At 44.0% G+C, this 26,594-nt stretch overlaps 1 protein-coding gene across 1 annotated transcript in view; it reads right to left on the bottom strand.

Annotated features, from left to right (window-relative positions):
- Positions 1-26,594, bottom strand: part of CAMKMT (calmodulin-lysine N-methyltransferase) — a 440,111-nt gene that overhangs the window by 43,513 nt on the left and 370,004 nt on the right. Inside the window, exons 8-9 of the mRNA XM_083175720.1 lie at positions 20,101-20,175; positions 4,023-4,086 (exon numbers count right to left, since the gene is read on the bottom strand). Coding sequence (XP_083031846.1) covers positions 4,023-4,086; positions 20,101-20,175 — 139 coding nt within the window. The remainder of the gene's footprint in view (positions 1-4,022; positions 4,087-20,100; positions 20,176-26,594) is intronic.

The raw sequence follows: 26,594 nt of genomic DNA, 5'->3' as shown, positions 1-26,594 counted from the left end.
TTTTGCAAACAACTTGCCCCCATCACTTAGCACAAATATTCGGGGCTGCTCCTGTTCCTCAGCTGATTCCTTGGCCTTCACGATCCCTGAAGCATAACTCCTGACTTGGTCAAATTCCGCCATTGGGTCTTTTGCTATTTTCATCTAGACTGCCTCATCGAGTAGGGAAAGGTCCAGTCTGTGTTGTGCTGTCCCTGCAAGGCTCTTAGACCACAATCGCTTGTGTCCCTCACAGCCTTCCCGGTTCTTGTAAAACCGGACCGAGTGATCCCACTGCTGCCGCCAAATGTGAGGAAACCACCCTTAGCTGGGAAGGTGGTTACCCTTGGTGGGATGCCAATCACTCGGGCAGACAAGACTTTATTAAAAATAAGTCTTTATTATGACAGCACAACAGAAAAGATGGTCACATGGTACAGGATAATTGGTAGCATAGATCCTCCTGCAGCCTCTCGCAGTCAGTGCCCTGATATAGCAATCGCAGTATCCTGCAGCCTTACCACTACCGTTAGCTAGACAATCCTGTGTCCTGGTAGGGTTTCCTCTGATGTCTTAGTTACAGGATCCACCAGGATAGAATCTCTCCATAGAGAAACTGTTCTCCTTATATACCTGGCTGGCAGATCTCCCCTGGTGCCACAAAGTCTACTCAGGGGGTAGGCTCAGATATCCCAATGCTGGGTCAGCCAATATAGTGCAGCAGAGGCCCATTGTACATCCCCTGGGGGGGTCTGACCTATTATCTCCCAGGTTACCTAGATACATCTCTTTGTCTGGCAGCTATTTTATCAGTCACTCAGGCATTGTTCTGCTACATTACCAGCAACACCTATCACACCTCCCACAATGGACTAGGGACTGTGATACACATGGTAATTAGCTAGCCCAGCTACCTGGCTCTGCTTTCTGTCCCACACTATGGCAATGACCTGCATCTCTCCAATACTTACAATCCCGCAGTATAGACCTGATAACAGTACATACCAATACACATAACTCACAGGTGCTCTTGTGTATAAACTGGGCCAAGGATTAAAAAGTACATTACACTGTGAGAAACGAGAGGTGAATATGAAGGTTCTCAGTCCAGGTCCATCTCGTTTCATCACAGCTCATATATCAACAATAAAACACTGGGCACTCTGGCTTCGAGGATGAAAGACTCAGCGATGGCCCAGGCTGTATCACGCAATGGTGTATTTGGTGTGTTAAAAATGCTTTTAAAACCAAATCCTTTTCTCTCTGCAAACAAGAGACAATGCAATGTTTAAGGTGTGTCTTTCCCAACCTTGTTCACGTTTGCCAAATGTTTCGCAATGCCGTGTCTATATCTGACTGATAACAAAGTAACATCTTCAGTAATGTTTGCTTTTCTATTGTTCTAACAATACATTCAGGGATTTACTCACAAAAGTCTAAAGTAAATTAGAAAACCAATCTGGAGCTAACCAAGAGTGACATAATGCAATGGGTGTTTCTGGCGGCCATCCATGAATCAGAAGCCATGGTCATGATGGAGGAACCTGACTCTCTCGGCCTGTGCCAGCCACGCACGATTCAAAAGGTAAGAACATGAATAGGGCAGGTGACTAACAGACGACCTGGCTGGTTCATCACAAACTTGAATAATTAGCTAAAACGATAATAAAATAAATTCACGGTCCATTTGCATAGACGTTTAAAGAGAGATGATGATGATGCCAGTTAAGTGAATTATAACTTAGAACTTCACAGTTTTTGGTTTCTTTTTTTTTCTTTCAGTGAAGCAGATTCATTGGTTAAAAACTGCATCTGTACCACATATGTAAATCACGGACAAATAATTAGTTCTAAACAAATACAAGACAAGCATTGGATGGAGATAGATCATTGGAATACATATGGAGAAGTTTCTATAGAACTGGGCACATATATAAGACAAGGTGGGCAATTAGCGCTGTGATTGAGCAGGGTGGGCAATTAGAAATACATTTAAATGACATAAAACACAAGGGGACAGACTATGAAACACGCGCACATGCAGTGGATCCAGCCGAACGCGGAGGTTTCTTTTTAAATAGAGACTGCCCCTTTAAAAAAAAAAAAACTGAGTTCGGCCGGCATACTGCACAGCACAGCCACCGGACCCGCACCGCAATACATCTGGCCCCAGTCTCAGAAATATCTTGAAAGTGGACGTTCATGGCAGTGAGAGAGAAGTGTCTAAGCAGAGACACACGGAGGTGGTCTGTCTTATGGGCATGCTATGTGAATGTTGCTTAAAGGGGTTTAAGTACAGAGAGGTGCCCAATCACTCACATAGGAGGCCATATTCAGATGAAGAAACTGCATATCGATACACCAATCGATATTTCTGCATCCAAAGATGATAATAGTGGACATCACCCTCCTTGCACATTGGGCCGCACGGCTATACACCGGGACAGTGATTTCTAGCGACATTTGCAGGTGCTTCTGACTTGTAATCAATGAGATTGTGAACATTATATTATTAGGAGGTTTCTGCCTACTGTACTTTTAATATGTTTTCCTTTTATGATACTTTAAGTGACTAAGGGCCCGATTCAGACCTGATCACACGACTGCGAATTCACACGGCGGACGATTATCGATACACTGTGCATGCGTACAGCCCATAGTATGCATGCGCAAGGCCATCCTGTGATGAAGTCCTGCAACTTATTCTTTACGTACGCCATTCGCAAGGTGGTTGACTGGAAGTAGGCGTCTGGGGAAGGAAACCGGCCATTTAGTGGGAGTTCTAAAGAAAAGCTAGGCATACCTGGGAAAAGACTGGGAGTGTCCAAGGAAACACTAGGCATACCTGAGAGTTTTAGGGGAGAATGTGTAACATCAGTTACAGGCCAGATATGCCTTTTTCCATCGCGCCGCCGAGCAAGTCTAGGGCTACGCGGCACCCGCGATGAGTTGTGGCCACTGTAAACATGCGTCAATGGAGAACCTGTTACGAAGGGTTTTGGACATATTCGCACAGCTGTTGATGGTTTTGCAGCTGTACACATCCATTCGCAAGGCGGTATTTCACTCTAGCGAGGCGAGGTCTTAACTAAACTGGCCGTGAGAATTTGCATCTGTGCGATCAGATCTGTATCGGACCGCAAATACAGCAAGAAAATCAACTGTCAGATTGCTCCCTGATTGGTTCTGAACGATCACAAGATCAGGGCCATGGAAGCTTCAGCACCAATTAATAGCTACCTGCTAACAACATCCTGTTAGCAGGAACCGCTATACAAAGAGAGGAAGGTTACACATTTAGGTACTTATGTAATATCTGGGCTCCCAGTTTTCTTATGAGACCGTGTCCCCTCGCCACGCTTCGGGCATGGTGGCTCGCTGCGCTCGCCACACTATATAAAATCAACTCCATGTGTAGTTGGATAGTAGGGGTATGAAAAAATGGGGTGCATTTAACATGGGAGTCCAGATAATACATAAGTACCCACATCTACTTTTTTTCAATCACGTGTGTTAATAACTCATTGTTGATGAACAGTACAATGCAATTAGGTTCTAAGCATTTACAATACAAGTCAGATTCTGCAAATTACATATCAGGGTCACTAATGCTTGTTGTCACTATGTCACTTTATGAAATTTGACATATATTTTTTGTGTCAAGGGATTTTATATAACATGAGAAAAAAAAAGGGTCCGTTCGGTGCTTTTTTACTTTACCACAAATACAGCCTTATCAAAGAAAAATACTCTAGAACCGTTTGATATTAAAAAAAAAAAATGATAATCTCATTCCATCTTTGAAGCGGTTTCATTTATTTTACTACCCACTGTGAGTCTTATCAGAAGGCCAAGTATAAGAAGTTTCCTAGTTTATGATTAGGAAAGAATCTGATAGATTAGAAGACTCAATTGAAGTTGGACATAATAAGTATTACAGTATTACATGACATTAATCCTGCCATTCCATTACTTTCTCAATCATTGTGCACAGACTAATTATTCTGAAGCCAGCGATCAGGAGAAAATAGAAACATACTTACACTGGGCTGGAGTAATCTCTTTATTGCATCAACAAGGCAGACTCTGTACTGGTCCAGAAACAGGCTGACATTGAGAAGAGAACACAGTCTGGATTACAAAGGGGTTTTAATGATAATGGGGAAATAAAATCCTAATTGTACTAATTTAGCAGCTGCAAATGAAAACATAAGAATTCAGTTCATATCAGATCATCAGCTAGCTAGTAAATGATACAAGCAACTAATACCCCTTTCACACCAGAAATGCAGAGACCAACCAGGGAATTAAATTCCAGGGATATGCAGGGACATTCTTGGCTTTCAGGCTGTCAGGTGTGGTGCCACAGAACATGCATAGTGTGTCTCCACTACATGCTGTATGCTGCTTCTGGGCGTGTCTGTGAGCGTCCACCACAACAGGAAGTTGCCCTGCTAGCAAATCAGCATTAGCAGAGGTAACAAGGGAAGCAGGGACATGTCCCTGCACCTTTCACACCAGCCAGTAGTCCGGGAAGGACACGGGAAATGCCGGCAAATTTACCCGGGAATTTGTCCCTGGAACCTTTCACATCAGTGCTAGTCGCCGGTTGTTCCCGGACCCAACCTGGGAATTTAGGCTGGTGTGAAAGGGGTATTAGTATGTTTTTATATTACAATTCTAGTTAAAAAAAAAAGGCAAGGCACAAGTACAGGACCTCAAGAACTAGCATTCTAAGTGGGAATCAAGGACTCAGAATTAGCAGCATGGTTACAGCACAGATCTAAGCTACTGTAAACTCTTTGACGCGTGAATCAGGTTAAGTGCACAAGTGGGTTACGTAATAGCACATGAAGGACTCGCCATAGTAACATGTCAGGAGGAGACGTGTTACGTTATCTATCTTTATAAATGGTTAGTGCACAAAGCCCTCACAAGGAAAGACAGAGGTGAGTAAAATAAGGAGAAGGTAATACAGAACGAAAACCTTAGAGTGAGAGGGGGTAGAATGAAATAACACCAGGGAAGACGAGGCAAGTCAGCAAGCAATATCCCTAGCAGGCAAATTGGATGAAAGACTCAGAAGTAATTCAAGAAGCCTGAGCACAGCTGCTCAACAACAACGCTGAGGTAAAAGATGTCATTCCCTGAAAATAGTTAAGGATCTAGCTACTAGGTCATAATACGGCTTATTCTTGGGCTCTGAGAGGTCATGACTTCTCACGCTAATGCCAGCATATCGGTCAACGTTTGCTGAAATATATGCAAATCCTGTTTTAAAGGAGAATATACGGGTGCACTACAGTGGGGTAATATGTTAATTACGCTGTTCATAATTTTAGAAATATACACATTTATCACCAACATGTACGACTCCTCCCATTGAATACATACATTACAATATGAAAACTAAGCATTGTTCTGAGTGCAGCCTAGGGGAGTGGAGATGTACTAAGCTTTGGAGAGGGATAAAGTAGAGAAAGATAAAGGACATGATTCAGACGCCCTTGCAGATCTCGGAAAATCGCTAAATAGTGTGGTGGCAGGCCAACAGGGGTGGTGACAGGGTGGTAATCGACTGTTGAGGGGCGGCAAATGAGCATTTTCTGGACCACTCGAGGGGAGTGCCACAGTGGCTGTGTGAAATCACACACAGCTGCTGAGACCCAAAACATGGCCACTATGCATCTGGCATTGCAGCTAGAATGCGCAGCCAGGGAGCAGCCTCACCCAAACTTTATTTCTTTCCTCTTTTTCATCTCTTTTCTCTTCTCTCCGATGAGAACCCCAATACCCAAACACCAAAATCAGCCGTGCTGCCACTCAGCGCACTGCGCGTCTTTCCTCTCCTTCCCCTCACTATTCTCCTCCTCCACCGCTTAAGAGGGGAGGAGAGCGCTCAGTGCAGTGTGCATATCTCCTTCCCCTTCACTATGTCTATGAGTCTGTCCCTCTCTGGGCTGTAGGCCAATCAGAGCTTGCAGGCCGACTCCTGATTGGCTGCAGGACCGCAAGCCAATCAGAGCTTGCGAGATATGATTGACTGACAAGGACAGACTCATAGACACAGTGAGCGATCCCCACCCCTCTGAAGCGGCGGCAGCAGAGGAGACACAGAACAGCAGGCCAGGGGGACACCGGACTGGGGTGAGGGCAGGAGGGGCGTGTACTGTGCTCTCCCCCTGCCCCTCCCAACAGCAGCAGCAGCAGCGGATGGAGACAGCAACAATTGTGAGTTGCACTCTGCTGGTGGGAAATTCTGGCACTGTAGGGGCATATGTGTATCTGGCACTCTGGGGGCATGTATAATTGGCACTGTGGGGGCATATCTGGGACTGTAGGGGCATATGTTTAATGGGCAACACCTTGTGCGGTTAATGAGCATCATGGTATGGAGCGTAATGTGTAATGGGCATTACGGTGTGGGGAGCATTGGGTAATTGCTATCACAGTGTGCGTTGTAATGGGCATCAAGGTGTGCGGCATAATGTGTAATTAGCATCACAGTGTGCGGCGTATTGTGTAATTAGCATCACGGTGTGCGGCATAATGTGTAATTGGTACAGCTCACGCCCCCTTCTGATAGGCCACGTCCCCAATTTTTCAGCACGCCTCCAGCGCACACAAGCATCCCGTCTCCATCTTCCAGAAAGTTGGGGGGGGGGTAGGTGTGACACCATGAGTTGCTACACCAGGTGACACCAACCCTAGTGACGCCACTGCTACATCTATTATCTTATCCTTCTCTTTGCCTACATCTATCACTTTTTCTCACTTTGATGCTCTTCCCCTTTCTCTTTTTTTCTATGACCCTCTTTGTTTCTACTCGTCTCTCTCTCTCTTGCCTCCCCACTCTCCCTTCACACGTCCTCTATCTTACTATTTTCCCCCCTCTCGCTTTCCTGCTCCTCTATGTCTAAGGGCCAGATGTATTAAGCTTCAAAACCAGTGCATTATTGCATTACCACCTCATTTTATTATACTGAACTAAATAAGAATTTTTTACTCCCTTTCAGTCTATATTTACCACCCATTTATATCAGAGAGCATTATTCCACACCGTAACTGGATCATTTCAACTCTTCCATTACCGTGGAACAGCTGAATTCTCATCTTCATCTCTCAGCTGAATGCCCACCTACAAAACAGCTTTATACGCGCAGGGTAAGAATATCTTACCACCTATCAAAAGTCTGACCCTTTCTTCCGCTCCGCTTTAGTAACTGCACTTATTTCTGTCACACTGTTTTCTGCAGGTTTGTCTGTATACTACAGCATATCTTTTTAACGCTTAACACAATTGTCATTCTATTTCATATTATGCCGTTCAGGCAGGAAGAGGTTCTGGGATGGGATCTACCTCTCTTTCTGAATCATGCTCTTATGTCTCTCTTCCAGCACTGATAACGTGAGCATACTAAACATTAGAAACCTGCAGTATGCTGCACGTATAACTGCTAAGTGTATTTGTGGTTGCAAATAACTTCTTGAAAAAGGCACTTGAGTCTTACAAGTGTTTGGGAATGTGACCATGGAAATATATGAATGATTGGAGGATACACACATCCCCTGAATGTAATCATGTATATACATGAATCTCAATCTGTTTTTTTTTACAGTGGCTTTGTGAATAGACCTTGTTTTCATGTAAATGAGCTCAGACTGTAAAACTTGCTCACTATTCAGAAAATCAGACAATGCCATCCTTGCTCGGGGGAAGAAATAAAATAAAAAATAAGAATTTAATCAAGGCGCTAACATTTGAGAGCTGGCGCTGGGGCTAGTTATGCAGTTTCCTAAAGCAATGATCTTCTGAATGACAGAAACATACATACATAATCGTTTCTGAATAGTGTTTATGTCAAGGTGTATCACATTTAAAGGATGAGTCTACCTTATGATGTTCGTACGATTCAATGCGACATCGTTAGCGCCGTGGTGGCGGCTGAATTGTTTAAACCCTGGGCAGCCATCTGATTGGCTGAGATAGCTCAGCCAATCAGAGGGCTGCCGCTGACTGACCTCCGCTGCCCGCTAGCACTACAGCTACAAGACCGCCCTCTGCCCACCGTCTCCCACGCCACCAGCGGTCCCTCCGGCCCCCTCTCCTCATCCCCACGCCGTTGAAAAAGCGTTCCCTCTGCCCCCAACCAGCGGATTGCATTTGAGCTACGCATGTGGTTAAAACCCACATGTGATTGCTCCTGCAATTCGATAAATATTATGTGCAACACATAAGATCTTGAGACCCGACATTCGACCGGCGTGCCCGCACATCGCGTCGAATGGTACACATTTTGTGCATACAATCATTCGATTTATCGCCCAGATGTGATCGAAATCGAATGAGTGCATGCAATATCTCACAAGTGTATTGGCAGCAATATGTGGACTTCCTTTAAGTGGCAAATATACCCATAGCAGGCTGTATCTAACTACCCTTCCTGCAGAATCTTTATCTTAAGTAAGCCAATGTATCTACCCCCTGCACTTCTACCCCAACATCCGACGGAATGGCCTACACAACGATCTTGGCAAACCTGGTGATATCAAGTGCGATGCAAGAAGTTCACTGTCAGCAGCGAGGGGGGGGGAGAACCACCCACTTTTTCATAATTTATTATTTATGAAAAAAGAACATGTAATGCACTGTTCAACATATTGGAAGTTAAACTGCATCAATTGCCAATGTTGCTTTTTTTGGGGGGGGGGGGGGGGGGGGGGGGGCGGCGCAAAGTTTGACCAAACTTTAATTAATTGACCTCAGATCATTTGCTACCAATAACTAAAGTGATTCATTTTCCTCGGCTACGACGCTGGAATTTTTAGAGGATATTTTGCACATCTCTCACACCAACGTTGGCACTCAAGGGGTTAACTGAGATGATGCCAGATATGGCCACCGAGCACTTCCCTTTAAGAGTTACTGCATAAGATAATGAGCAAGCGGTTGCCAGGATAAGTAAGCGGAATAGATGAGATTCTCTAATTTACAGGAAGATAAACAGTGTAATTGTTGTTGTTTTTTAAACGACAAAGTTATGGTATCTGTAGCTATACAGTATAAAACAGATAACATACAGATATACCGTAGTGCAACTTTGGTAATCACTTTTGAATAATACAGTCAATAGAAATGGCTAGGGCAATTATAATTGGCTTAAAATTCCTTTCAACAGTCGTGGGACAAGATATTATATCACCTAAACCAAAGATGACCAATTACAAGTCTAATGCATTATTATTATGATGTCATCACCAAGTGATCGGATTCAGAGGTGGATAAAGTTTTTGACCCTTTCTGTAGTTGTCCAATGGTGTGAGGACTGTGCACACACCGGAGCCACAGTACACATGTACTTCAATGCAGTGGCAGTTCTGGTCACAGTGTGCTGAAAGTCACAACCCAGTCGACAGACTGCGGCTTCTTGCGGTCGGCGAGGGCATGCCGGTCATGTTTCCTGCATCTTCCGATTTACTGACTTTATCAGTGGAATATGGGCAGCCATTATGACTAAGCGTAGGCTTACTCAGATATTCAATGGTTGCACAATGAAGAGCTGATGCTGGGTGTTAGGGTGCAGCAGCGGATTAGAAGAGTCTGCAGAGGGAAAAAGGGATTTTTGTAAGAACTTACCGTTCGAATCCCTTTCTCTGATATGGTCCTGGTGACACAGCTCAACACTGGGATGTAGGAGGGTCCGAAGGAGCCAGGCACCTATCCTAAAGCTTTAGAGGGTAGGCTCCTCCCCTACTGCATCCCTGGACTCTTCAGTTCAACTTTCAAAGCCACTGGAATACATTAACTCAGTACAAACGCCTGCACATATTATATGCACATTTTATAACAGAAACTGTTAACTTTTAACCATTTTAACATGAACATCATGAAATTCTGGCATACTTACTGAGCGTAAGGGAGGGATCGCTGTGTCACCAGGACCATATCAGAGAAAGGGATTCGAACGGTAAGTTCTTACAAAAATCCCTTTTTCTCTTTCAATGGTCCTGGTGACACAGCTCAACACTGGGACGTTCCAGAGCCGGTCCTTTGGGAGGGTACGCTCAGGTCTGCAGCTCTCAGCACTGCTCGCCCGAATGATGCGTCCTCCGACGCGAACTCATGGAATCTATAGAATTTGGCAAATGTGTGAACAGATGACCAAGTGGCAGCTCTGCAAACCTGCTCCGCTGTGGCCCCATGTCGGACCGCCCAAGAGGTAGCAACTGACCTGGTGGTATGCGCATTAATTCTGGCCGGTACAGGCCTACCCACTTTGGTGTATGCAAAAGCTATCACAGATCGCAACCACCTAGCAATGGTCTGCTTAGATGCAGGCCAACCAATTTTATGTACGTCATACAATACCAATAAAGTGTCAGTCTTTCTAACACTCTTCACTCTGTCCACATATATGCGTAAGGCACGCACAACATCCAAAGTCTTCAACTTGTCCCTTTTCTTGGAACCCTCTGGGGGTTGAAACACAGGTAGAACTATCTCCTGATTTAAATGGAAGGCAGAGACTACCTTCGGTAAAAATTGCGGCACTGTTCTCAGAACAGCCCTGTCATCGTGAAAGATTAAGAAGGGAGATTTGCATGACAAGGCTCCCAACTCAGACACCCTCTTAGCAGATGCTACTGCTAACAAAAACACTAACTTCCACGTGAGAAACTTAAAGTCAGCCGACCTCAAAGGCTCAAAAGGTGCCTTCTGAAGGCAATCCAAAACCAGTGACAGGTCCCAAGGTGCTACTGGTTGCTTGTAAGGGGGTTTCAGTTTGGATACCCCTTGTAAAAAAGTTTGAATTTCCGGTAAAATGGCAATTCTTTTTTGAAAATAGATGGACAAGGCCGAAATCTGCACCTTCAACGACTGAAGACTTAGGCCCGAAGAAAATCCATCTTGTAAAAAATCCAACATTTTTGATAATTTGAAGTGAGATGTGTGAGCTTTTTGCCTCTCACACCATCTAATATAAGTCTTCCAGACTCTATAATAATTTGCAGAAGAAACAGCCTTTCTGGCTTTTATCATAGTCTGCACTACTGCGTCAGAAAATCCTTTCTTTTTCAAAATGGCGGTTTCAATAACCAAGCCGTCAAAATCAATCGATCGGAATCCAGATGATTGAATGGGCCTTGTCTTAACAGGTCTGGTCTCAGAGGTAGACGCCATGAATCCACTGATAACCTCTGAAGCCTCGAATACCAAGACCTCCTTGGCCAATCTGGGGCCACAAGGATCACCGGGACCTTCTGGTCCTGTACCCTCTTTAACAGTCTTGCTAACATCGGAATAGGAGGGAATGCATAAAGAAGATCTCCCTGCCAATGGGTAGTCATGGCATCCACTGCCTCTGCTAGCGGATCTCTCGTTCTGGCATAGAACCTGGGCACCTGATGGTTGAACCTGGATGCCATTAGGTCCAAATCCGGAGTTCCCCACATTGCAGTGATCTGGTGAAACACCTGAGGGTGTAGGCTCCATTCTCCTTCCTTGAGCTCCTCCCTGCTCAGGAAGTCTGCTTCTATATTCTCCACTCCTGGAATGAATATAGCCGATACTGCAGGAACATTCTGTTCCGCCCATAGAAAGATTCTGGACACCTCCCACATGGCCAATCTGCTGCGTGTACCTCCCTGGTGATTCAGATACGCCACAGCTGTGGCATTGTCGGTCTGAATCCTCAAGGGGGAGTTCCTTAACCTGTCTCCCGCCAAGGAAATCACTTTCCAGACAGCTCTCAGCTCCAAGATGTTTATTGGCAACGCTGATTCCTCTGCCGTCCACAGGCCCTGCAGCCTGAGATCCAGGGCTACTGCCCCCCAGCCCCTGAGACTGGCATCGGTAGTTACTATCAACCAGTCCCAGGTCTGTAATGACCGACCCCACTGAAGGGAATCTACCTCTGTCCACCATTTCAAGGAGTCCCGAGTGTCTGCGGACAGCACTATCAACTCCGTCTTCATGGTCAAAGTGTTTCCTGACCAGGCTGACAAAATGTTCCATTGGAATACTCGAGAGTGGAACCTGGCAAATTGAAGCGTTTCGAATGACGCCACCATTTTCCCCAGGAGTTTGAGGCACCTCCATACTGACAAGCTCGGAGCACTGAGGATCTCCTGAACTAGATTGACCAGGTCCCTGGCCTTTATCTCCGGGAGGAATACCCGATGGAGATGGGTATCCAGTATGACTCCCAAGAACTGGATCCTCTGTGATGGTACCAACTGAGATTTTTGTAAGTTTAAAATCCAGCCGTGAGCCTGCAAAAAACTGATGGCCTCTTTTAAATGACTTTGAAGCAGTGTTGCTGATTCTGCTTTGAACAGGAGATCGTCCAAATAGGGTATTACTGTGATTCCCCTGAGCCTCAGCACTGCCGCCATCACAGACATTATTTTTGTAAATACCCTTGGCGCGGTTGCTAGGCCAAAGGGTAACGCCCGGAACTGTAAATGCAGGTCTCCTATGGCAAATCTCAACAGCATCTGATGTTCCGGGTGAATGGGAACGTGCAGATATGCGTCCTGGACATCCATGGACGCCAGAAATTCTCCCTGGTCCAGACTCAGGAGTACAGTTCTCAAAGACTCCATTTTGAAATGGTCTACCCAAAGGTGAACATTTAAGGACTTCAAATTTAGTATTGGTCTGAAAGACCCGTCTGGTTTGGGCACCAGGAACAGCGTGGAGTAAAATCCTTTCTTCCACTCTGCCCTGGGAACCGGGACTACCACCCCTTTTTCCAAAAGGGAATGAGCCGCTCTCATAAGAGCTGTGCGCAGGAGCGCCTGCTTTGGTATGGGTGTGGGGATGAACCTCTTTGGAGGCCGCCCTCTGAAAGGGATTTTGTAACCCTGGGTAATAATCTCTAAGACCCAGGTATCCTGGTCTAGAGAAGCCCAAGCGTCTCTGAAGTGTGTAAGACGCCCCCCCACCTTTATCCCTGCCGGGCTGATCCCCTGGCAGTCATGCGGAGGGTTTTTCCTCTCCTTTAGAGGCAGGCTTCTTATTGAAAGAGCCAAACTTGGACCTTTGGGATTTGCCCCTGGAGTTCTGGAACTTTCCCCTGAACGATTGTCCCCGAAAGGACGCACCACCTCTAGGGGAGGGCCGAAAGGACGGCCTAAAAGCAGCAAATCTGGATGACTGCTTTGTTGAGGAGGCCGGCAGAAACGTACTCTTGCCGCCTGTGGCTTGTTTTATAATCTCCTCAAGCTCAGAACCAAAAAGTAACTTTCCCTTGAAAGCTAACATTTCTAAGGCCTTTTTGGACTCATTGTCCGCTTCCCAGGCCTTAAGCCAGAGTACCCTCCTGGCATTTATGGAGACTGTGGATACTCTGGTAGCCATTTTAAGAGCTTCCTCCTCTGCTTCCACCGCATATTCTGCAGCGGCCTTAATCTTTTCTGCTACCAGCAAAGCACCGTGGTCAGCCTGCAGCATGGTGCATAGCTCACCAGCCCACTCTATAATGGCCTTAGAGACCCAGGCTGAAGCAATAAGGGGACGCAGGGTAAACCCCACCCCTTCAAAAATAGCCTTGAGGTTTCCCTCTAGCTTTTTATCCACAGCATCTTTAAAAGCTGCACCACCCTGTACAGGTAATACCGTAGCTTTTGATAAGCGTGCCACAGAAGCATCCACAACAGGCACCTTTTCCCAGAGTTCAGAATGAGACTCCGGCATGGGGTACAGACTAAGGAATCTTTTAGGCATCTGTAGCCTCTTATCTGGGGTTTTCCAAGCCCCTTCCAATAGTTCCTGTAACCCCTCATCTGAGGGAAAAGTAACAGCCTCCTTTCGCTGTCGCTTAAAAACACCCTTAACAGGGGTCTTATCCTCAACAGACAGTTTTAACGCCTGTTTTACAGCCACAATAAGATCCTCTATACCAGCAGCAGAGGTCTCTTCAAAATCATCACCCTGGTCCCAGGGTGTGTCAGTATACTCTCCTTCCTCTTCCTCTAACACATTAGGCATAGCATAAGACCTTTTAGGGGTCCCTGTAACCTCATCCATTTTGTCCAGTATTTCACTGAATCTGTTGATCCCCTTAGCAGTATCCTGCATCACCTGAATAAGTGCAGGATCTGCCTGGGTAAGAGGTAAGGAGCCAGACGACTGCTGAGATGATGGCATAGGTCTCTGTGATTCTACCAGCACATCACTCTGCCTGTCCAGAAGCTGCACCAAAGCGTTTACCGACCTGCCTAGGGCACTGGCCCACGCAGGTTCACTCTGCTCTCCCCTATGGTGTTCACTGCCCATGGGTCTCACATCAGCGCAAGTAATACATAAGCCCCCCTTGGCCATCTGCTCAGGGACAAACTTTTGTGTGCAAACATTGCACGCGCTCAGTGCACTAAGGACTCCCTCCCCCAAAACCACAGCCTGATGCTCAGACATGATGCAAGTGAAGCGTATATATATATATCTCAATATACACAGTGCAAACAATTGTACAAGCGTTTATACAAAGTCAATGCACCCAATCACTTAGCTGTCTGTAGGTTTCAACTGCGGGGAAGCGATGCCCAGGAAATCCAAGTCACTCTGCCAGGATCAATAAGCCAGCTCAGCTCCGCTGCAAGCGTTCTGAAAGGCGCCAAAGTCAGAGTGAAGGAAGAGACCAAAGTCCCTGCTGCTGCGGGGTCCGTGACCTTTTGGCGCCAACCACCCCCAGCTAGCCGCTCCTTAGGTAGGATTTCCTTGTTCCAGTATCTCCCCCTCAAATGGGGACCACTTGGAACATGCCTGTCACAGCGCTGCTGTCCTCTCAGTCAGGAGCTCAGCGTGTAAGCTCCGCATAAAATGGCCGCCGCCATCACGGAGCGCCTGTCCCCCATGATCCCCACCTAAACGTGGAGCCGGTTTCAGGCTACTCCGGAGCCCAGGCAGCCTCTTAATAGAGGCTGTAAGCGCAGCACAGGGAGACCAGACAGAGTCTACCCTGTGCACAGAGAGCTGACAGGACGCGCTTCTGTCAGCTCCTGCTGCGCTAGCAGTGTGAGGATTCACTATGAAAATCCTCACACTGTGCCTACCTAGCTAGGGTAATAGTTAATAAAATAATAAAAATCCCCTAACTACTCTAATTCTTCGGCTGCTCCTGCAGCCCTTTAGAATAGCACCCACTCCAGTGGGCACCTAACACGAACTGAAGAGTCCAGGGATGCAGTAGGGGAGGAGCCTACCCTCTAAAGCTTTAGGATAGGTGCCTGGCTCCTTCGGACCCTCCTACATCCCAGTGTTGAGCTGTGTCACCAGGACCATTGAAAGAGAAAACATTTCCTTCTGATGCTCCATTCAGCACACCACCATTTTTTGTAAATGCGCTCCACAACTACCCAATGTAATTTTACAGGGCAAAGTCTTCTATTTGATTTCCCCCAGTAGCCTTTACGAGAATCCTACAGTGAGGGTTAGACTTGGCTTTTGCCCACTTTTGCTAAATATCTAGCTTCTCCAGCTCAGCCTTCCTTCACAACAAACCACAATCTCCTTTACTTCTTCTTACCACACTTCTGCAATGAAACCAACAATGCCGAAGGTGATATTAATTGATGTCACATAGAGGCTCTATTCTTTGGAAGTCCTGAAATCGGTGAAACCAGTCACAAATTTTCAGAATTCGACAATCCTCGGCCATTTCCAACAAAACAGATCTGACTTTAAAAAATGTCTGATCTGACTGCCTTCAATGCTGTCGGTAACAAAAGCATTGAATAGGCAAGTGTCAATATTTGCCCTGTTGGGAAATATCAGGACAGATTGAATACTTCCAAATGTCTCTGTTGTTATCTCATTGTCTTAACGTAAACTATAACCAGCACCTTAGTTCACAGGTAAAAGGCTGATCTCCCTCTCCAGCAGTGCATGCCTTCATCAAGCTCACATTCTATCTGATTTTATTCACTGACATTGATTTATTATTTATTATTAAGTTTCTTATATAGTGCATACATATTCCGCAGCGCTTTACAGAGTATAGTTGAACATTCACATCAGTCCCTGCCCCAGTGGAGCTTACAATCTATATTCCCTACCACATGTACACGCACACACAGACATTCTAGGGTTAATTTTGTTGGAAGCCAATTGACCTACTAGTATATCTTTGGATTGTGGGAGGAAACCGGAGTACCCGGAGTAAACCCACGCAAGTACGGGGAGAATATACAAACTCCGCACAGTTAGGGCCATGGTGGGTATTGAAACCCATGACCTCAGCACTGTGAGGCAGTAATGCTAACCATTACACCATCCGTGCCATAATAATATCCTCCTTTAAATGCATGCTCATTACCGTTATCATAAGGAACTGTGTCTCTCTTCCCCCTGTCCTAGGAACCATTGAAATGACATGTGCACAATCGCTTATATTGCTTTATGGACTGTCACACCGTTCCTCATCGATGTTCTACTATAGGGATTATGCCACCAATATTCTACTTAGAAAAAATGATCAATGAACCACTTAAAAGAAAATCTGAAGGATACTGCTCCATGCTTTTGAAGTGCTGTGCACTGCCTTTTCGTATATGCTGGAGGCATCACTTACGCAACCCCTGATTCAATGCATCATTATCATGTGTCCCTCTTTGGATTCTGTAAGGATGTGCCTCTGAGTGACTCCTGTGCAGACTTTCTCTGAGACATAACAGTGCCCCATATACAGTATGTATAGCAGTGTGCTTCACACCGCTGTGTCACTCCCGCCAGCCACGACTATACTATATGTATGTGACACAGATACCCCACTCAACATGCATTAACCTGATCTTGGCTGAATCTGCTCATACTATATGTTTCTGTGCTGAATTAACCCTGTGCTGTCTCACATCCTGTGGTCTACCTGTTCAATAATTTAAACCTTGGTTAAGCTATTCAGCATATGGATTTACCTCCATCACACACAGCTGGCACCTATCAACATATGTTTTGCCAGTTAATGTTTTTGAATCTTCTTGCCACTTTAATGCCATTGATAACTCTCTTGCACACACACACACACACACACACAGGGATTGGTACTAAATCCCGGCGTTCAAAATCCTGAAGCCGAAATCCCGACAGGGGGGGGGGGCGTGGATCGCCCCGCAGTGGGCCCGGTGCCTCGCTATGCTCCTCACACTAATTTATTCTCCCTCACTAATTTATTCTCCCTCTATGGGTGTCGTGGACACCCATAGAGGGAGAAAGTGTCGGGATTCCGACCACCGGGATTGTAACTGCACCCCCCTACACACACACATTGACCTTTAAGATAGTTCTTGTTCTTTTCATATTTTTTTTCACTGTTCATTGAATGCCTCTGGCACATCATCCCCTTCACAGCCACCTTCTAAAATATTTCCATAAGATCTTTCCTTATGATGTGATCAATAATCACAGCACTTTATTGTACACACAATGTTTGTTTAAGCTCTTTGTGTACAAAACTAAGCTTATCAAATTCCTTCCTCTAATGGTGCCCATACACTTACGACTTTGGGTGCTGGAAGAGGGCTGGCCACTGGCGACGGACTAGCGCATCAATGTGAAGGAGCGCTGGCAGCGTGGGGCTCAGCGGCGGTGGCAGAATTTGAAAAAAACTATTTAAAACACTGGGTGGCCCTCTGATTGGCTGAGAGGGTAATCAGAGGCCTCACATTCAGGCATCCGCTGCTTGGCTAAGAGATCTCTCTCTCAGCCAATCAGAGGGCCGCCCAGTGTTTTAAATAATTTTTTCAAATTCTGCCGCCACTGAGCCCCGCCACCGCCAGTGCTCCATCACAGCAATGTGCTCCACCGCCGCCCGAGCTCCGGCCCCCGCTCCCCTAACCAGCCACCAGTTGCTGATTGTATTGTGAATGATCGCATGTGGTTACAAACCACATGCAATTCAATAAATATTATGTGCAGCACATAATATCTATTGACGCGACATGCGACCGGCGCATGGCATCAGGGGAATCATTCAATGTGCATACAATCCTTCGAACTATCACACAGATGCGGTCGAATTTGAAGGATTGTATTCAATATTTTTCGCACTCTCAACAATGCAGCGCACAAGCACTTGATTTTTAATATTAATCATCATCCTCATCATACTTTTTTTTAAAATGTTAACAAAATGATTACTTAAAAAACAAAACAAAATTTGTTATGATTAAAATTCAGATTTCCACGTTAAATAACCTAAATGATTCCAAAAATGAGAGCAACAAAATCTACTACCATTAATATACTTGCAGCTGTTAATGAATTGTAATGTTAAAGGGGGAAAAATCCATTAGTAGACCGCATTATTTTTACAAATTGGATGAGAGGGTGTGGGTATCATGAGTAAACTAAGATGGCAAAAGCCAGAGTTGTTTTGATATTTGTGTGAAGAGCAAATTTAACTCTAAATCTGTTGGCAAGACCTTGCTTCACCCACATAATCTGGAAAACATCCATATGTGAGCCCTGTCTAAGCCCCTGAGAAGACTGTTGCCCTCCTGCTCATGTCCGCCAGCTCTCTGATCTGACTTTCATACTTAATCTGGTCTAATCCTACCAAGCATTAACTTCATCTGTGCAATGAAACCTGTAGTATCTATTCTAATATTTGGTGAGGAAGGCATTTACTAAATTACTTCCTGAAATCATATGGTGTTGTTTAGCTCTTTATTTTAATCAGATGATGCATCTCGGGGACACATTACCAGCGGTTTAGCTGAAAACCAGGGTTTGTCTTTTTTATGAACAAAGAACCTTCTCGATATTACACCAGTCCGGCCTGAAGGGTTTCCATGTGACAGATGCAAACACAAACAGAATTATGGTGACTAATGGGCTTCACACTATTAAGCTTGCTGAAGTTGATGTATTAAATGCCAAAACATAAAAATGTCATAATATCATATTTTCACAGGCAGTATAAAGTATTCCATCATGAGCAAATTCACGGGAAATACAAATCTCCTTTCAAAAAAAAAAAAAGAAAAATTGTACAATTCATTGATTTAATAAAATGTTTGTATTTGTTTTCCAATTCAACTAAATTTAATTTATCATTTAAAAATATATATTTTTAAATAGTAATCCTTTACATGAAAACATATTAAAGGACATTTTAAATGCTAGTTGGGATTAATAAAAGTACTTCATGCTTAAAAAACCACGGTGCTGCAGAACATTTTGCTGTAGGTTGACCATTGACCTATCAAAATCCCAAAGAATGGAAAAGTTTGATGATCATATGTAAACTGCAAGAACGATGACATGCTTGATTAATGCTATTTCTGACAAATCCTCTGAAATAATACCTGTTCTCTTAATTATATGTTACAATACATCGTAGGATGATTTATACAGAGAATAAAGGCTATGATACAAAGTTCTTCCCTATTACCTTGCTGTTAATAACCGTCTACTTAACTTCGGCAGTCTTCAAAAATATCAGATATAATTTGCCTCTGAGCTCACCCGATTGTCGTGTACAAGTTGCTGAATTTGGTGAAAGGTCTTGTATGCATTTAGAGCACTCTAAATAGCTATTACAATTCAACATAAGACCACAGATCACTCAAAGACTTTTTTCTTATATGTGAATTATTCGGGACCCCACTTAGGAAAGCTCGTGTCACAACACATGGTTACAGCCTGTATACGGTTCCTAGCAAATATTATTTTGGCGATCACTTCTATGCAAAAAAAAAAACCCATGCACAACCTTGCGCTAATATCAATAGTCAGATATTTAGTAACAAGTAAGCTAATTGAGCTGTTTGTGTTGATAAACTCCCTTTTCCTCCAGACTGTTCCTCCCTGAACCATAATTATTTGCAATTTGCTTAAGTCGTCCATTTACGGATACGTCAAGCATGAAACAGAGGCAATTTCACAAAATGAAAATGCTTCTCAAAATCAATCTTCGGGAAATAATGTGGTAGAAGTTACTCTCTGATAGAAGACTACCTCATGACTGTCACATAGAGATGAATATTAATTTGTTGAGGTTAAGACGGTTTAGTGCTTCATTTGTTGACTTTGTTCAGCCGTCAGAGAGCAGAGCAACGCAATTATTTCAACAAATCTATTCCCCCCCTTTACATGAGTTACCATTTCTATGTACTTACCAGTCAGCACACATAACAATGTCAAAATGTCCTTCCAGTTGAGAGACATCTGTCTCATTATCCCATCGTAAAACGCTAAAGGGGGAGAAAAAAAATCACAAATAAAGTAATTTTAATATTTTGCATTTTTAACACCAGAGATGTTTTGATGACAGTAACATTAAAAGCAAATAGGATATTTGCAAACAAATCTTAAAGTATGACCAGCTTTAACAGGTCCTTAGGGACTGAAGTGATAAAGGGCCTGGTGTAGCCGTATCCTAATGCATTCGTAGCTGCATATATGCATGCAGCTACTGTACGAAAACATGCAATTGTTGCAGATGTCAGGATTTGCATTGAGAAGCCCCCAGGTGACATTGCAAAGCCTACCAGGTGCTTGCAACGATGCGTAATTGGCAGATGCTTCAATCATCGACCAACTGAGTAGTCCTAAGGTTGCGCAGAATTGCCGCATGTTTTGGAACTGCAGTTGCAGACTGAAAATTTCCCCAAAATGGTCATGGGGCAGGTAATTTCCCACTCCCAGTTACCTCCCCCAAATAATTCCTGGCTGTCAGTCATTTAAATAAATCCTCAATACAATGGACACTGACCAGGTCCCTTGGGACAAGCGCAGTATGACATAGACGCAGGTTAATAACAATCGCTCAACTCCGTAAACATCAGCAGTGTGTGCACGTTTGAATCAGGCCTAAAGGTATGTATAGGGAGAGCGTTCTGAGCGATGCTGCCTCACTCAGAGAGCTCTGGTCTGTCAGCACATATCGCTGAGCAGCGCTATTTGCAGAGCGAGATGTCAGGGGCAGTGTTCTCCGTTAAGAAGAAAGGGGGGGGGGGAGGTGGCGCTTACCCAATAGGGAAAATTGTGTACACACAAGCTGCTGGTTTCAAAAAGAGGGGGTCCACCCTCTATCGGTAATAGTATATAAAAAAGGGGTCTGGAGGGCTGCGCTCAGTGCATACAGTGTGTGTCTGATGGAATATAAACAAAGTAAATGATTTGCAGATGGTTACACCTGAAAAATTAAGAGAACACTGGCCCTGACTGATTAATAACCTAGGTGCAAATTATTAATCGCCGCTAGAATCAGACCCGCGGGGCTGAGCATTTGGATCGCTGTTTGGTCGACGCACACACACACACACACAGCAATTTTCAGCCATTTTCAGAGCGCTTTAATGAAATGATGTAAAATCGCTCAGAAGATGCCTGAATATCGCTCTGTGTGTAGGGCTCATAAGGAAGAGAGTTATTTTTGGGTGTCCTAACACCAAATCATGCATGTTCCCATTTAGAAACATCAGCCAAAAATTAAAGCTCATAAGAGCTTTAAATAGGTGGGAGGTATGTTTACACTAAAAGCATCAGTCATTGCACTTTATTTCAATGTCACTCAACTGTGTTAGTTAGCTATAAGATTAAAAATAACCGTAAGCAAAAGGGATTTTTAAAAATCATCTTCAGTGACTGACTAGAAGATCCTAAAGAATAGCTCCACTTTCACTTCACTATGTGGCTTTGGCAGCTATAACAATTTTCTCTACATGATACAATCAGATATTTTCAACAGTTCGCTACCAAGGCTCAAAATGTGTCTCCGCGCCGCAGAAATAAAAATAGAAAATCAGATAATTTTTCTGTATAAAAAGCACCTGGTTAATGCCACTGAATTTTAGAAAATGAGTAATTTTGCTTAAAAGAAATATAAAGAGCTAGTTTTAGGCAGAGAACGTGATCCGTAGGCCTTGTTGCTGCTAAGGGGTCAGTCTTTGTGACAAGAGGTTTATGAATGCGCAGGTTGGCAAAACTGGTCCCATTTACGCATAGTGTAAATGGATTATAAAAATCGTTTCTGATATAGGAGTGGATTCAGAGATGGATGCAGTTCACATCACTGCTGCACCATTGGATGTAGAGTAATACTGTACATAAACTATCTGGTGTGTGTTCTACTAGGGTATCAAGCCCATGGTTCTTCAGTTATTGCTCAATGAGTAATGGGCCCCATACATCAGCAATCACAATTTATGGATTTCCAGATACAGGGATTTTTTGGCCAGATAAATGGATTTTACAATCTATCTGACTTTGCCCACACATTACAGATTTATTTCAGTGATCGGCAGATTTTTCCATCTAAAAATTGCATCTTCATATCTGGAAATTGCCCAATCGATTGTCATTTCAGCTGTTCATAATGTAAATAGATGAAGAAGACGAATTGGGAATGCCCATACATATAAAAAAGATCTTCAGATAATACCAGATTATTAAACATGTTTAAAAACCTGATTAAGCAATCAATTGGCGATTTTGATTGGGATTGCCAAAAGGGGGAACCCACACATCTAAAATTAATTGTGGCAATCATTTCCATATCTGAAAATTGTCACAATTAATTGCTGATGTAAAGGGCCCTTAACTCTATTTTGTCCCTGTTATCCAGTGTCCGATGTGGTCATAATTATGCCTACAAATGCAATCTTATAATAAACTGCGAATTACAAATACATTATTACATGTAAATAAAACAGATCAACATATTCAATCATGCTTTTGCTCAAAACTGTGGGCCTGAGAGATGTATGTTTATGCTGCTGTGTCAGAGCCTGATTCCTACCGGATTGCTGCTGTGCAATTTGCACAGTAGCCAATTATTGAAAGACTGCATGCGTCTGGTTTGCAATGCGTGTGTGTGACACCTTCCAGCGATAAAGTCCTGCTACTTTTTTCCTTTGCTAGCTGTTCGCAAGGTGATTGACAGGAAGCTGGCGTCTGGGGGTTGCCAACGGACGTTTAATGGGAGTGCCAATAAAAATGGAGGCATGCTTAGGGAAAAAGCCGGCGTCCCCAAGGGTTTTAGGGGAGGGTGTGTGGCATCAGCTCTGGCCTTGATTAGGCTGATTTCATTACAGCCGCCGAATAAGTCCAGGGCTACGTGGTGCTTGTGATCAGCGGTGACCATTGCAAAAGTCAATTGTTGGTGAGCATCTAACGAATGGTTTTGGACATATTCACTTGGCTGTGAATTCTTCGCTAGCCGTTCACATCTACTCGCACATTGAGCACATGAATTTGCAAGGTGGAAGTGTACTGCTGGAAATTCCGCCAATCATATATTTGTTGCCTAGCGAGCGGGTAAGCTGCCCCAACGAACATACGCCCCCCCCTCTGTCCGCATCCCCTCACTAGCATGCGAGGGTATGTGTACGACAACACATCCCCTCGCATGCGGCCGAAGGGGACAGAAATCATAATTTTTCTAATAATTTTTTTCTAACTTTGGAAATAAAAGTCAGTGAAAACTTATAAAGTGTTATGCTCACTCAATTGTTTCCTTTTCCATCTTTTCAATTGTTTCAATTGGATCCAGTTCCGTGATGGATGGCGATTGCTCAAATTCTGTCTGGGAGATCATTAGCGGCTATTAATCCTTGATATACAGTTTCAACCCCAAAACCAAACAACAGTTGGCCCGGTGAACCACAGATGAAGCCACTGGTACTCTAACCAGTGCCTGCTACAAGTGTTGGAAGCAATTTCTATGCATCATATAAGAACTCACGCTCATAGTGTTCTCCATCATGACAATGAACTTGCCCACTCCAGGAATGTGATGGATTTTATGGCACATGAACGCATCCAGGAGCATCATCATCCCATGTACAGACTTGGTCCCCTGCGACTTCCTTGACTTCCCACAAATTAAGCTCAAGATGCATGGGATTCATTTCAAGTTACCAGAAGCTGCAATGGAGACTTTGATCCAGCATGTAGAAAGATCTGCTTCAGACTGGACCAGCTGCTTCATCAAGCGGTTTAAGTGCATGGAACTTGCATAGAGTCCTATGGCTATTTGTCTAGCTTCTGAATATATACACTTTTCTGTGCATAGCTATTTTCCCAATGCTATGCACATTTTTTTTTGTAATGGACTATCCAATTCGATTGCCCAATAAAGAGACCTGTTTCGCCCAAAAACACACAGGTTCATTTACGCCTGTGTGTTTTTTTTCCAGCAGCAAATTTTGCGGCTTATGCTTGGCCTGTCTAAAGCACCCAAATCAAATCCCCGATAAGCCGCTGCAACATGTCCAGTCACTGCCCCATGACTGCTGCAGCTATGAACAACAGGGAGGGTGGCTGGAAGCCAGAACTCAGCCCCATTACTCACATCCTCCCCAGCTGTCAGCAGGATCCAGATGGGAGCTGGGCAAGAGCCATCAGTACAAGCCATGCAGGAGCCATCAGCAGAAGCCAGGCCAGAGCCATCAATGGAAGCTGGGCCGGAGCTGTCAGTAGGAGCCGGGCAGGATCTGTCAGAGGGAGCTGGAGCTTGCAGGCGACACAATCCCTGATAAGCTTCGGCTCATGTCGGCTTATCGGGGCTAATAGGTCAGCCCAGTGCGATATCTTACTTGCTTTAATTTACAGCGGCAAATTAGATAATATTTGCTTACCACTCTCCTTGATATATATTATAAAGGTACTGGGAAAAAAAGGGGGAGGGAGATCTAAAAAATGCACCATTCAAAGTACTGGGGCACGGTGTGCAGTGTAGATAACACCTTGTACAGCAGCTCAACCGCCTCCCTCTCTACAGCCCTTCTCCACCTACCTACAGGGCCCTCCTCCCACTGATCCCAGCTTAAAATCTCTAGTGTGTGGCAAGTTACTGTGGGTTTCCCTCTCCTCTGGGTCCTTCTCACCTCCCATTTCATAAGTAATTCCTCCCAACCTTCTCATGGACCCCACGAACATCTCCCTATTTCCAACCAGATTAAGCTATGAATACAATACTTTCCTGCTCACCTGTTCTTAAACGCAATATAAAACATTTAAAGCTACTAAAATATGTATCAATGTACTGCAGCAGTGGTTCCTAAGGTTCACAGTGCCCTAGAGAATCAGACATTTTTCATGGCATCCCTAGTAAGTTTTAAGTAACCTATATAGAAATTTCAGAAAAAGATTAAATTATGGAAATTGTGCTAACCAGTCATACCAAGTGCCACATGTTCGGGAACCACTGTACTGCAGGCGACTTACTAAGCAGTGATTAAGAATCCGTTCTCTTACAAGGAGTAAAATCTTGTACCCGTTTATATCAGAACAAACAAGGATAAAATGCAGCAGAAACAATATAAATGTTGAAAAAATTACAGAATTTCTATGTTATAATACCTTAGTATAACCAGAAGCTTAAATATTGAGTCCAGGTGCAGCACCCACACCATTTACACAGAACTTCCCCTCTCACCACGCTAATCTTTAGCCATGCAAAGAGAATAGAAAGGCCCTGGCAAAGTTTTCCAGAGTCTTTACTATAACTACAACAGTGTTATGTCTTGGCAGTAATGGGTAGATTATAGTTCTAGGCACAGGTTCCTACTTGACCCAAGAGCCCATGTGCACCACACACCCATAACCACCACTGCATTTGGCTAGTTTAATTGAAAGTGGTTATTGCATGTTATAATCACCTATAGTAACAATGACTACGGTGGAAGGAGATGATGGTGACCTGAAGATGAAGAGACTTAAGGGTATTAGTGCATTAAAATGATAGGTGGTAATAAGCCTGTTGCTAGGGCAACACTGGGCAAGCCCACTCTGGTGGAGCATTGCAACAATGTCTCTCTAGAAGCAGTAGGGGACCATAAAATATTGCAATGTATCCTAGGAACGCAACCAAGTACCATCTCTGCTTATAAGGTACTCCTCCGATGATGTACCCCTTTTAGCATTACTAGATAAAAGTTGCAAGTCCTACTACCTTTACAATAAACAGAAGAGAAACCTTATTACACCTAAATACTCAAGTATCTAGAGAAAGAGTAGTGTAATTTGCTCCATCATTGATTCAGGCATATAAAAACTGAATCATTCAAACAATGTAATGAAAAAACAATGGGCTTAGACATCACACATTTATTTAAATTTAAGCCAAAGTAATACTTCACATTACTAATTAGTTGCCGATTTGATTCTGAGTGTTCATTGTTTATATGTAGATGTTCGTTGCTCATAAAGTTTGAATGCTAATGTCTTAAGGTGATCATTCAAAAAATAATAACAAGGCCAGCAAGTTACAGTGATATAACATTGCAATTGTGGTTTATAGGGATGATGCTTCAGTGAACATCAGACAAATCGGCTCCTCCTCCCATATGGTACCTGCTGGCCTTTGTAAAGCTTTAAGCCATAATTATGCCTTATGTAATCGTCCATGACCATGCTGACTCTTTGTACAGAGTATACTGTACTCACATAGGTGATCCATTTAACAGCTGGAAGTTGTAACCAAAGGAGAACTGGTGACAACATAAGCTCTGGAGCACCTGCTTTATCAATTGCTGCATCACTGACAATTTGGGTCCCTTTGTCTCACATATTTCTTATTAAGGTCCTTTTTCTCTATGCTCCAACCCTTTCTTTTTCATAATGTTCATTTAGGAATGCATAAAAGTACAAAAACCACAGTTTTTTT

This window comes from Crinia signifera, chromosome 3 (genome assembly GCF_055691185.1).
Source record: "Crinia signifera chromosome 3, ASM5569118v1, whole genome shotgun sequence".
Lineage (NCBI taxonomy): Eukaryota > Metazoa > Chordata > Amphibia > Anura > Myobatrachidae > Crinia > Crinia signifera.
Note: the sequence above shows the minus strand (reverse complement) of the source record. Positions and strands in the feature narration are given on the sequence as shown.